Source organism: Nerophis ophidion, linkage group LG14 (genome assembly GCF_033978795.1).
Source record: "Nerophis ophidion isolate RoL-2023_Sa linkage group LG14, RoL_Noph_v1.0, whole genome shotgun sequence".
NCBI classification, from domain to species: domain Eukaryota; kingdom Metazoa; phylum Chordata; class Actinopteri; order Syngnathiformes; family Syngnathidae; genus Nerophis; species Nerophis ophidion.
The window spans coordinates 51716199-51730277 of NC_084624.1; the positions used below are offsets into that span (position 1 = coordinate 51716199).

Sequence of the window (14079 nt, forward strand, 5' to 3'; positions counted from 1 at the left end):
TAGGCCCCTCCCACCTCCAAAGACATGCACCTGGGGATAGGCCCCTCCCACCTCCGAAGACATGCACCTGGAGATAGGTTGATTGGCAACAAAGCTAAGATAGGCTCCAACACCCCCCGCGACCATGATAAGGGACAAGCGGTAGAAAATGGAGGAATGGATCTTATTCTATTTATAATCTATCCATCCATCCATTTTCTACCGCTTATTCCCTTTCGGGGTCGCGGGGGGCGCTGGCGCCTATCTCAGCTACAATCGGGCGGAAGGCGGGGTACACCCTGGACAAGTCGCCACCTCATCGCAGGGCCAACACAGATAGACAGACAACATTCACCCTCACATTCACACACAAGGGACCATTTAGTGTTGCCAATCAACCTATCCCCAGGTGCATGTCTTTGGAAGTGGGAGGAAGCCGGAGTACCCGGAGGGAACCCACGCATTCACGGGGAGAACATGCAAACTCCATACAGAAAGATCCCGAGCCTGGGATTGAACCCAGGACTGCAGGAACTTCGTATTGTGAGGCAGACGCACTAACCCCTCTGCCACCGTGAAGCCTAAATCTGATGAGTCATCACATAAATAGCGTCCGAGAATTTGTTTGCACTATTAAATGATTTCCATATTCTTTCTGTTCTTCTTTCAGTCTGAGGAGTAATGTTAGCCACCGTTACCATGGAAACGGAGGCCAGTCACATGCTGGAGGCAGCCCTGGAGCAGATGGATGACATCATTGCAGGTATGGACGACCAACACCAACCATCTTTTTTTATGTTTCATTTCTGATTGGTGCTGAGCATTAAGGATCTGAGTCGTAGAACAACTCACAGTTCCATTTCATTACGATTCTTGGCTGACGATTTGATTCAGAATCAAAATGATTCATGCACTATATTATTTGGTATATAAATGATTAAAAAACAATAGCAAGAGGTTACAGTTTAGGAACGCTCCTTTGGGCTTGTATGAAACATTATTTGCTCTTTTGCGCTTAAAGGGGACTACGATCTGTTTCAATTGCAGCCTATAACTCACACTCCCTATGTGAGACATCTGTCTTTTTTTAATGCGTTCTGATTTTTAACATAGGTGGCTAACCTCGCTTCAATGCGGCAAGAATTCCACCCGTGGTTGTCCTGATGGAGCCAGCGATGCTCCACCGGTGAAGAGAAATCAGTGGAGTTTAGTCCCACTTGAAGAGACTACAGAAAGCCACTACTACCCACCACGCAGTCTGATAGTTTATATATCAATGATGAAATATTAACATTGCAACACATGCCAATACGGCCGCTTTAGTTTACTAAAGTGCAATTTTAAATTTCCCGGGTGTTTCGTCTTGGAAACGTTGCGTAATGATGACGTGTACGCAGGACGTCACAGGTTTTTAGGAAGTATGAGCGCTGCACACACACACAGCTAAAAGTCGTCTGCTTTAACGGCATAATTACACAGTATTTTGGAGATCTGTGTTGCTGAATCTTTTGCAATTTGTTCAATTAATATTGGAGAAGTCACAGTAGAAAGATGGAGTTGGGAAGCTTTAGCCTTTAGCCACACAAACACACGGTGATTCCTGGTTTAAAATTCACGGAGTTGAAACTTTCCTATGGATCAGAGCGGACATGGATCCCGACCGAATGTCAACCAGCAGGTTTCGGTGAGAAAATTGTGGTTAAAAAGTCGCCTCTTACCAGATATCAGCTGAGCTTGCGCCTCCCGTACAGCTGCCGTCGACTTCCCCGAGTCACTGCGCGTCAACACCCGGCCGTGGACGTAGACTTCCGACTATCAGGTACTGTTAAACTCACTAAAACACTAGCAACACAATAGCAACACAATGTTGCATAAAAACTACTCTTAGAAATACAATTTATCCCAAAAGATACTCAAGTAGATGTAACGGAGTAAATGTAGCGCATTACTACCCACCTCTGTCTGTTTGATATTATCCATCATCTTCCGCTTATCCGAGGTCGGGTCGCGGGGGCAACAGCCTAAGCAGGGAAACCCAGACTTCCCTCTCCCCAGCCACTTCGTCTAGCTCTTCCCGGGGGATCCCGAGGCGTTCCCAGGCCAGCCGGGAGACATAGTCTTCCCAACGTGTCCTGGGTCTTCCCCGTGGCCTCCTACCAGCTGGACGTGCCCTAAACACCTCCCTAGGGAGGCGTTTGGGTGGCATCCTGACCAGATGCCCGAACCACCTCATCTGGCTCCTCTCCATGTGGAGGAGCAGCGGCTTTACTTTGAGTTCCTCCCGGATGGCAGAGCTTCTCACCCTATCTCTAAGGGAGAGACCCGCCACACGGCGGAGGAAACTCATTTCGGCCGCTTGTACCCGTGATCTTATCCTTTCGGTCATGACCCAAAGCTCATGACCATAGGTGAGGATGGGAACGTAGATCGACCGGTAAATTGAGAGCTTTGCCTTCCGGCTCAGCTCCTTCTTCACCACAACGGATCGGTACAACGTCCGCATTACTGAAGACGCCACACCGATCCGCCTGTCGATCTCACGATCCACTGTTTGATATTAGCAGAGGTCTATTCCATAGTTAAAGGCCTACTGAAATTAGATTTTCTTATTTAAACGGGGATAGCAGGTCCATTCTTTGTGTCATACTTGATCATTTCGCGATATTGCCATATTTTTGCTGAAAGGATTTAGTAGAGAACATCCACGATAAAGTTGGCAACTTTCGGTGCTAAGAGAAAAGCCCTGCCTCTACCGGAAGTCGCAGACGATGACATCACATGTTGATGTCTCCTCACATATTCACATTGTTTTTAATGGGAGCTGTCACGCCAAATTTCTTCCCCCCTACAAAAACCTTCCCCCCATTTACTTCCGGGGTCATGATTAATACAGACGTTTTGTTAACGCTATTAAATAAAAAAAATTATAAAACAATTTACAAACACAAGCTATGGGATGACATAAGAGGAATCGTGACCCCAGAAGTAAATGCGTCATCCCATAGCTTGTTTGTAAAATGTTCAAATTTTTTTTTTGTAATATAGCGTTAACAAAACGTCTGTATTAATCATGACCCCGGAAGTTAAAGGGGGGGGGGGGGTTCTGTAGGGGGGAAGAAATTTGGCGTGACAGAGCCTCCAACAAAAAGTGCTATTATTCGGACCGAGAAAACGACAATTTCCCTATTAATTTGAGCGAGGATGAAAGATTTATGTTTGAGGATATTGATAGCGACGGACTAGAAAAAAAAACAACAAAAAAAACGCGATTGCATTGGGACGGATTCCGATGTTTTTAAACACATTTGCTAGGATAATTCTGGGAAATCCCTTATCTTTCTATTGTGTTGCTAGTGTTTTAGTGAGTTAAATAGTACCTGGTAGTCGGAAGGGTGTGTCCACGGGTGTCTTGACGCACAGTGTCTCAGGGAAGTCGAGGGCAGCTATGGACGGCACAAGCTCAGCTTTTCTCCGGTAAGAAGCGACTTTTTTTCTCCAGTAAGAAGCGACTTTTTAACCACAATTAAGTAAGTGTTGACGCCAGTGTCTCAGGGAAGTCAACGGCAGCTATGGACGGCCCAAGCTCAGCTTTTCTCCGGTAAGAAGCGACTTTTTAACCACAATTTTCTCACAGAAACCTGCTGGTTGACATTCGGTCGGGATCCATGTCCGCTGTGATCCATAGTAAATTTTCACTTACGGGAATTTTAAACAAGGAATCACCGTGTGTTTGTGTGGCTAAAGGCTAAAGCTTCCAAACTCCATCTTTCTACTGTGACTTCTCCAATATTAATTGAACAAATTGCAAAAGATTCAGTAACACAGATGTCCAAAATACTGTGTAATTATGCCGTTAAAGCAGACGACTTTTAGCTGTGTGTGTGTGCAGCGCTCATACTCCCAAAAAACGCGTGACGTCTTGCCTACACGTCATCATTACACGACGTTTTCAAGACAAAACCGTCGGGAAATTTAAAATTGTAATTTAGTAAACTAAAAAAGTCGTATTGGCATGTGTTGCAATGTTAATATTTCATCATTGATATATAAACTATCAGACTCCGTGGTGGGTAGTAGTGGGTTTCAGTAGGCCTTTTGTCAGTGGTATTTGTTGTCGACGAACCTCAAGATGCAGAGACGGAGGCAGGCGTAGAATATGAAAACATGATTTAATTAAAACTAAACAAGAACAAACAAAAAGCACGCACGTGGGCGGAATAACAAACTAAGGGAGCTAGCACTGGAAGCTAGAAAACAAAAAGGAACTTTAGCATGAAAGCTAGTGGATAGCAAACAGAAAAACTGGAAATAATGTGAATTAGTGAATTATATTTATATAGCGCTTTTCTCAAGTGACTCAAAGCGCTTTACATAGTGACACCCAATATCTAAGTTACATTTAAACCAGTGTGGGTGGCACTGGGAGCAGGTGGGTAAAGTGTCTTGCCCAAGGACACAACGGCAGTAACTAGGATGGCACAAGCGGGAATCGAACCTGCAACTCTCAAGTTGCTGGCACGGCCACTCTACCAACCGAGCAAATAACTAATGCTAACAGAAACAGCTTACCGCTACGACGACCGGGACAAAATGTAGCATGACAGGTAGTAGCTGTAACAAAACAGCACGACAAGAGTGATATGTGGCAACGACAATACAATGATCCAGCAACTGACACAAGACAAAGGAGGTACAAATAGGAGCGGGCTGATTGGCAACAGGTGTGGCCAGGTGCCAATCAGCCGCAGCTGAGGAGGAACACAGCACTCAGGGGAACAAGACAGGAAGCTGACAAAATAAGAGCACTAGACAGGAGATAGTAAACACAGAGGAAACAGAAAAATGCGGAGGAAAAAAAACAAACACATAGACAAACTGTCAGGGGAAAGCCTGGCACCTTTAAGCTGCCTTGCCCACATAAGACGGAACATGGCACACATGGCTGGTGGAGGTTTTTTGTAACATTGACATGTGCTGGAATACTGCCATCCAAATGTTTTGCACATTGTAGTAAGCTGGTTACCAGGGTTACCAGGGTTAGGGTAACCCTGGTAACCATCGGAAGAAACTTCTCATTGCTCTTCTTGAGGAAGGTAGCTTAACAACTCTCGACTAGCTGCTATGACAAAGTCAATGCATCCACAGTTTGCTACATGGAGGGAAAAAAAGAATTGATTGTATGAATTATTTGCAATAATGAACATTGAACACAATCATCAGTAATTGTTGAAAGACACGGAGAATGTAGAATGTGATAAGCTGCGTTTCCTCCTGATGCTTTTCTCCTAAATGATGAGCGTTGCATCTCCAGGGTCAAAAGCAGCACGAGTGGAACTTTCCGCCGGCGTCTTCCAGCTGGCGTCGGTGCTGCAGTTAGCCGAGGACCTCAGAGGAGCTCTGGAGCTTCATCCTCAGCCAGAAGCCCGAGAGCAGCTGAGAGAAGAGTTACCTGCAGGAACAGCTGAGACTCTCCAAGCCTGGCTTCACGGTGGCCTTGTGAGTACTGCACTGCTATTTGTCCACTCCTTCTCCGCTCTTCTTTTCTTCTGGAAAATGGCCTGTTCCGTTAATACACAGGTGTCAAACATCAGGGCCGGGGGCCAAATCCGGCCCACCACGTTCATTTATGTGGCCCGCGAAAGCCAGGAAATAATAAAATGCTTCATCTTTTCTGACTAAATAGATTTTTATTCTTTCCCTTTTGACATGAAAAATCATGTACTGCATGCACATCTTTTCAAATGAAATACTAGCAAAATCAAAATATTGTATTATCATGTATTCCAAACATAGTTTTTGTTAAAATAAAGATAAATAAATACTGTATTTAAATATCTGCTTGACTTCTGATTTCAAAACAAATGATCAATCAAATTGTTGACTGTAAAATTGAATAGAATAGAATAGAAAGTAATTTATTGATCCCTGGGGGAAATTCAGCTGACATTAGATAGACATTAGAGGCGGTACTATACCGCCTCTAAAAAGTACCTCAGGAAGAGGTGCTTTAAGACAGTGGTCCCCAACCACCATGGCCCGATTGGTACCGGCATAGCTCGGTTGGTAGAGCGGCCCTGCCAGCAACTTGAGGGTTGCAGGTTCGATTCCCGTTCCCGCCATCCTAGTCACTGCCGTTGTGTCCTTGGGCAAGACACTTTACCCACCAGCAGTCCTGAATGGGGCCTGATCCAGAAGTTAGAAAAGTGCCATCCCTCTTTGGGCAGTCCCGAAGGGGCCTGATCCAGAAGTTAGAAAAGTGCCATCCCTCGTTGGGCAGTCCCGAAGGAACCTGATCCGGAAGTTAGAAAAGTGCCATCCCTCGTTGGGCAGTCCCGAAGGGGCCTGATCCAGAAGTTAGAAAAGTGCCATCCCTCGTTGGGCAGTCCCGAAGGGGCCTGATCCAGAAGTTAGAAAAGTGCCATCCCTCGTTGGGCAGTCCCGAAGGGGCCTGATCCAGAAGTTAGAAAAGTGCCATCCCTCGTTGGGCAGTCCCAAAGGGGCCTGATCCAGAAGTTGGAAAACTGCCATCCCTCGTTGGGCAGTCCCGAAGGGGCCTGATCCAGAAGTTAGAAAACTGCCATTCCTCGTTGTGCAGTCTCGAAGGGGCCTGATCCGGAAGTTAGAAAAGTGCCGTCCCTTGTTGGGCAGTCCCGAAGGGGCCTGATCCAGAAGTTAGAAAAGTGCCATCCCTCGTTGGGCAGTCCCGAAGGGGCCTGATCCAGAAGTTAGAAAAGTGCCATCCCTCGTTGGGCAGTCCCGAAGGGGGCCTGATCCGGAAGTTAGAAAAGTGCCATCCCTCGTTGGGCAGTCCCGAAGGGGCCTGATCCAGAAGTTAGAAAACTGCCATTCCTCGTTGTGCAGTCTCGAAGGGGCCTGATCCGGAAGTTAGAAAAGTGCCATCCCTTGTTGGGCAGTCCCGAAGGGGCCTGATCCAGAAGTTAGAAAAGTGCCATCCCTCGTTGAGCAGTCCCGAAGGGGCCTGATCCAGAAGTTAGAAAAGTGCCATCCCTTGTTGGGCAGTCCCAAAGGGGCCTGATCCAGAAGTCGGAAAACTGCCATTCCTCGTTGTGCAGTCTCGAAAGGGCCTGATCCGGAAGTTAGAAAAGTGCCATGCCTTGTTGGGCAGTCCCGAAGGGGCCTGATCCAGAAGTTAGAAAAGTGCCATCCCTCGTTGGGCAGTCCCGAAGGCGGCCTGATCCGGAAGTTAGAAAAGTGCCATCCCTCGTTGGGCAGTCCCGAAGGGGCCTGATCCAGAAGTTAGAAAAGTGCCATCCCTCGTTGGGCAGTCCCGAAGGGGGCCTGATCCAGAAGTTAGAAAAGTGCCATCCCTCGTTGGGCAGTCCCGAAGGGGGCCTGATCCAGAAGTTAGAAAAGTGCCATCCCTCGTTGGGCAGTCCCGAGGGGGCCTGATCCAGAAGTTAGAAAAGTGCCATCCCTCGTTGGGCAGTCCCGAAGGGGCCTGATCCAGAAGTTAGAAAAGTGCCATCCCTCGTTGGGCAGTCCCGAAGGGGGCCTGATCCAGAAGTTAGAAAAGTGCCATCCCTCGTTGGGCAGTCCCGAAGGGGCCTGATCCAGAAGTTAGAAAACTGCCATCCCTCGTTGGGCAGTCCCGAAGGGGCCTGATCCGGTACTTTGTGAGTACCAGTGTACCTTGTCAGTACCAGTGTACTTTGTGAGTACCAGTGTACCTTATCAGTACCAGTGTACTTTGTGAGTACCAGAGTCCCTTGTGAGTACCAGTGTACTTTGTGAGTACCAGTGTACCTTGTCAGTACCAGTGTACTTTGTGAATACCAGAGTCCCTTGTGAGTACCAGTGTACTTTGTGAGTACCAGTGTACCTTGTGAGTACCTCTGTACTTTGTGAGTACCAGTGTACTTTGTGAATACCAGTGTACCCTGTGAGTACCAGTGTACCTTGTGAGTACCTCTGTACTTTGTGAGTACCAGTGTGCCTTGTCAGTACCAGTGTACTTTGTGAGTACCAGTGTACTTTGTGAGTACCAGTGTACTTTGTGAGTACCAGTGTACTTTGCAACCCTGATACAAGTTAGAGAGAGGATAATAGAACCTCCCACATATCGGAATTGTCGATTGATACCAAGGGTAGTATCAGAATATGATAGACTCAATCAATTTTTAATCATTTTTTATAATTTGCCAATTGAAGTGGTTGGAATGTACTGTCGACCAGAGGATGTGGGTTCAAATCTCTGTGTGGAGTTTGCATCTTCTTCCTGCCACACCCCAAAAACATGCATGTTGGGTAAATGAGGGTTAGGGTAAATAGTCCATGTGAGTGATGGTATGTTGTGTGGAGGGAGTAGACCCCACATCAGCTGGGATAGGCTCCAGTGTTCCCCTGGCGACACCAATTAAGAAGAAGGGGATAGAAAATGGATGATGGACAAGACTTTGAAGGGATAAAGAAATGATTTTGAAGATTATACTTTTAGTTTTTGTTTAGTTATTGTATACTATTGATATTATTTTATTTATTTCATTTCTCATTCTGTTGTGGTTGTATTGCCAAAGGAAACCCTTCATTTCAGTTTTAAGACAGTCAAGTCCTACAAGAGGAATGAATGAGGAATTTGGGCTTTTCTTGACATGACCGCTTTTTGCTGCCAGTTCCTTTGTTGTCCTGCAGAGGCCGCTGTCCTTTTTTTTTTTTTTTTTTTTTTTACAGTATTAGAGCACAATTAACATGTCCACTCTAAAGAAGTCTCCTGTCATCAGGTTCATCACATACATATACCATGATCATACCATATATATATATATATATATATATATATATATATATATATAAATATATATATATATATATATATACCACGGTATCAATGAATTGAAAAAGGTACTTTACTGCCTTTGAAAAGTACCAGTATTTTTTTTTTCATCGATATGATGCGCACCGCAGTGACAATGCTGTTAGTCCACACACACACACACACGCACACACACACACAGCACTTGCAAGCAGATATAGTGTGGAGAAAGAAGAGGCTGAATGTATTTTTTGGTTTTAAAACTTGCGATAAAGTAGGCGGAGTTATTAACACTAAAGCGCCACGCTGCAAATGGTGCTTTAAATCAGTGGTCCCCAACCACCGGGCCGCAGAAGAATTTTTTTTATTAAAAAAAAAAAAAAAAAGGTTTTAATTTTTTTTTTAATTAAATCAACATAAAAACACAATATACACTTACAAATAGTGCACCAACCACAAAAAACTCCCCTTTTCATGACAAAAACGTCCCTTTTTCATGACAAAGAAGAAAAAAAAAAAGAGAAAAAAAAGGACATCCCCCCCGGGCCGCGGGACAAATTATTAAGCGTTGACCGGTCCGCGGATACAAAAAGGTTGGGGACCACTGCTTTAAATAATAGCTAGCTAATAACTAGTGGCTAATGTCTCTTTATAGTGTTTTACCTACAAAGCCCAAAAGCAGTGAAGTTGTCACCTTGTGTAAATGCTAAATAAAAAGAGAAAACAACAAATCCTTTTTAACTTATATTCAATTGAATAGACTGCAAAGACAAGATATTTCATCTTCACACTGACAAACTTGCTTCTCTTTTGTTGCAAATATAAGCTCATTTGGAATTTCATGCCTGCAACATGTTTCAAAAAAGCTGGCACAAGTGGCAAAAAAGAGTGAGGAAGTTGAGGAATGCTCATTAAAGACTTATTTGGAACATCCCACAGGTGTGCAGGCTAATTGGGAACAGGTGGGTGCCATGATGGGGTATAAAAACAGCTTCCATGAAATTCTCACTCATTCACAAACAAGGATGGAGCGAAGGTCACCACTTTGTCAACAAATGCCCGAGCAAATTGTTTAAGAACAACATTTCTCAAGCAGGTATTGCAAGGGATTTAGGGATTTCACCATCTCCGCTCCGTAATACCATCAAAAGGTTCAGAGAATGTAGAGAAATCACTGCACGTAAGCCATGATAGTAGGCACCTTGGATCCCTCAGGCGGTACTGCATCAAACACCGACATCAGTGTGTAAAGGATATCCCCACATGGGCTGAGGAACACTTCAGAAAACAACTGTCAGTAACTACAGTTGGTCGCTACACATGTAAGTGCAAATTAAAACTCTACTATGCAAAGCCAAAGCCATTTATCAACAACACCCAAAAATGCCGCTGGCTTTGCTGGGCCTGAGCTCAGCTAAAATGGACTTATGCAAAGTGTAAAATTGTTTTTGGAAACTGTGGACGTCATGTCCTCCGGAACGAAGAGGAAATGAACCATCCAGATTGTTCTAGAGTGAAAGTGTTCTAGGCAGCCTGTGTGATGGTATGGGGGTGCATTAGTGCCCAAGGCATGGGTAACTTACACATCTGTGAAGGCACCATTAATGCTGAAAGGTACATGCAGCTTTTGTAGCAACATATGTTGCCATGCAAGCAACGTTATCATGGACGCCCCTGCTTATTTCAGCAAGACAATTCCAACTGCATGGCTTCATAGTAAAAGAGTGCAGGTACTAGACTGGCCTGCCTGTAGTCCAGACCTGTCTCCCAACGAAAATGTGTGGTGCATTATGAAGCCTAAAATATCGCAACAAAAAGCTTAATATGAATTGGACCAAAAATCTCTTCATATCCTTCACTGCTTGCAAGTGTTGCATATCTGAGCTATTGTGTAGAAAGATGGAAAATCACTACAAAAGTACACTTCATTCACTAACTGTGTTACAAAGAAGGTCAGTTAGAATAATACACAATGCTGGATATGGAGCACATTCGAATTCTTTATTTATAGAATGGTAAATATTGATATTCCACGATACAGTTCAATTTGCAAACAGAGAACATTTTGCACAAAGAAAACTTTAACCTGCTACCCAAGAACGTACAACATTTTTCCTCCACAAAAGAAGAGGTATATACAATTAAAGGAAAATGCAACCTGAAGCATTTGTATGCACGTACCATCAATGTGTCCTTCTACCTGGACTCAGGATGACTTCAAATATCGATATCATAATTTAATCATGTCAATATCTTTAAATATCTCCAATGTATGATCCTGTAACGACTTGCTAGCGGAGCCATACCTAAATGTGTGGTATCATCCAAAACTAATGTCAAGTATCAAAGAAGAGAAGAATAAGTGATTATTACCTTTGAACAGAAGTGTAGATAGAACATGTTCAAAGAGAAAGTAAGCAGATCCATCCATCCATCCATCATATTCCGCTTATCCGAGGTCGGGTTGCGGGGGCAGCAGCCTAAGCAGGTAAGCCCAGCCACTTCGTCCAGCTCTTCCCGGGGGATCCCGAGGCGTTCCCAGGCCAGCCGGGAGACATAGTCTTCCCAACTTGTCCTGGGTCTTCCCCGTGGCCTCCTACCGGTTGGACGTGCCCTAAACACCTCCCTAGGGTGGCGTTCGGGTGGCATCCTGACCAGATGCCCGAACCACCTCATCTGGCTCCTCTCGATGTGGAGGAGCAGCGGCTTTACTTTGAGTTCCTCCCGGATGGCAGAGCTTCTCACCCTATCTCTAAGGGAGAGCCCCGCCACACGGCGGAGGAAACTCATTTGGGCCGCTTGTACCCGTGATCTTATCCTTTCGGTCATGACCCAAAGCTCATGACCATAGGTGAGGATGGGAACGTAGATCGACCGGTAAATTGGGAGCTTTGCCTTCCGGCTCAGCTCCTTCTTCACCACAACGGATCGGTACAACGTCCGCATTACTGAAAACGCCGCACCGATCCGCCTGTCAATCTCACGATCCACTCTTCCCCCACTCGTGAACAAGACTCCTAGGTACTTGAACTCCTCCACTTGGGGCAGGGTCTCCTCCCCAACCCGGGGCAATGGCACTCCACCCTTTTCCGGGCGAGAACCATGGACTCGGACTTGGAGGTGCTGATTCTCTTTCCGGCGGACCGATCCAGTGAGCGCTGAAGATCCCGGTCAGATGAAGCCATCAGGACCACATCATCTGCAAAAAGCAGAGACCTAATCCTGCGGTCACCAAACCGGAACCCCTCAATGCCTTGACTGCGCCTAGAAATTCTGTCCATAAAAGTTATGAACAGAATGGGTGACAAAGGGCAGCCTTGGCGGAGTCCAACCCTCACTGGAAACGTGTCCGACTTACTACCAGCAATGCGGACCAAGCTCTGACACTGATCGTACAGGGAGCGGACCGCCACAATAAGACAGTCCGATACCCCATACTCTCTGAGCACTCCCCACAGGACTTCCCGAGGGACACGGTCGAATGCCTTCTCCAAGTCCACAAAGCACATGTAGACTGGTTGGGCAAACTCCCATGCACCCTCAAGAACCCTGCCGAGAGTATAGAGCTGGTCCACAGTTCCACGACCAGGACGAAATCCAAACTGTTCCTCCTGCATCCGAGGTTCGACTATCCGGCGTAGTCTCCTCTCCAGTACACCTGAATAAACCTTACCGGGAAGGCTGAGGAGTGTGATCCCACGATATTAACAGTAAATGAACAAGTAGATTAATAATTGATTTTCTACCACTTGTCCCTCATAATGTGTATAAAATAATAGGTGTATAAAGTACACAATATGTTATTGCATACTAATGAGGAGTCTTTGTTTGTTTACTTACTACTAAAAGAAAAGTTGTCTAGTATGTTCAACATTTTATTTCATGCCAACATTCTTCTTGGATTGCAAGAGGAAACATAAGTTTCATGTATTATACGCTTTTTGGTTCAAATCAAAACAACGATGCCAATATTTGTTGTGGTCCCCTTAATTTAGAAAAGTATCAGAGTGTCAGAATACATTTTTGGTGTCCGGACGACTAATACATGAAGTCATTTTGCAATAAGTGAGGAAGTACCCAAATACACAAGGAGAGTGAAATGATACCTGATAAGATGTGATCAATACAAGTTATTTCTTTTTCAAGTGGAAGAGTTAAAGACATCCATGCTTTGTAGTCCACTGTCTTCTACTTCTTACTAGAGCCAAACACAGGAAGTACACACTTAAGAGACAGGAAGTATACAATTAGTGAAGCTGGTTGAGCTTTACAGAGTGTACAGTAGTAATGTACAGTATTAATGTACAGTAGTAATGTACAGTAGTAATGTACAGTAGTAATGTACAGTAGTAATGTACAGTATTAATGTACAGTAGTAATGTACAGTAGTAATGTACAGTATTAATGTACAGTATTAATGTACAGTAGTAATGTACAGTAGTAATGTACAGTAGTAATGCGCAGTAGTAATGCACAGTATTAATGTACAGTATTAATGTACAGTATTAATGTACAGTATTAATGTACAGTATTAATGTACAGTATTAATGTACAGTAGTAATGTACAGTAGTAATGTACAGTAGTAATGCGCAGTAGTAATGCACAGTATTAATGTACAGTATTAATGTACAGTATTAATGTACAGTAGTAATGTACAGTAGTAATGTACAGTAGTAATGTACAGTATTAATGTACAGTGGTAATGTGCAGTATTAATGTACAGTAGTAATGTACAGTAGTAATGTGCGGTAGTAATGTACAGTGGTAATGTACAGTAGTAATGTGCGGTAGTAATGTACAGTGGTAATGTACAGTAGTAATGTGCAGTATTAATGTGCAGTAGTAATGTACAGTAGTAATGTACAGTAGTAATGTGCAGTAGTAATGTACAGTAGTAATGTGCAGTAGTAATGTGCAGTAGTAATGTACAGTAGTAATGTACAGTAGTAATGTACAGTAGTAATGTGCAGTAGTAATGTGCAGTAGTAATGTGCGGTAGTAATGTACAGTAGTAATGTACAGTATTAATGTACAGTAGTAATGTACAGTAGTAATGTACAGTAGTAATGTACAGTATTAATGTGCGGTAGTAATGTACAGTAGTAATGTACAGTATTAATGTACAGTAGTAATGTACAGTAGTAATGTACAGTAGTAATGTACAGTAGTAATGTGCAGTAGTAATGTACAGTAGTAATGTACAGTAGTAATGTACAGTAGTAATGTACAGTAGTAATGCGCGGTAGTAATGTGCGGTAGTAATGTACAGTATTAATGTACAGTAGTAATGTACAGTAGTAATGTACAGTAGTAATGTACAGTATTAATG

At 44.2% G+C, this 14079-nt stretch overlaps 1 protein-coding gene across 9 annotated transcripts in view; it reads left to right on the forward strand.

Annotated features, from left to right (window-relative positions):
• The window catches only part of LOC133568828 (liprin-beta-2-like), a 183425-nt gene that overhangs the window by 53711 nt on the left and 115635 nt on the right, over positions 1-14079 (forward strand). For all 9 annotated transcript variants that reach the window (XM_061920987.1, XM_061920988.1, XM_061920993.1 and 6 more), the window contains 2 exons: positions 650-742; positions 5291-5475. In XM_061920987.1, the coding sequence (XP_061776971.1) occupies positions 661-742; positions 5291-5475 (267 nt within the window). In that variant the 5' untranslated portion in view covers positions 650-660. The remainder of the gene's footprint in view (positions 1-649; positions 743-5290; positions 5476-14079) is intronic.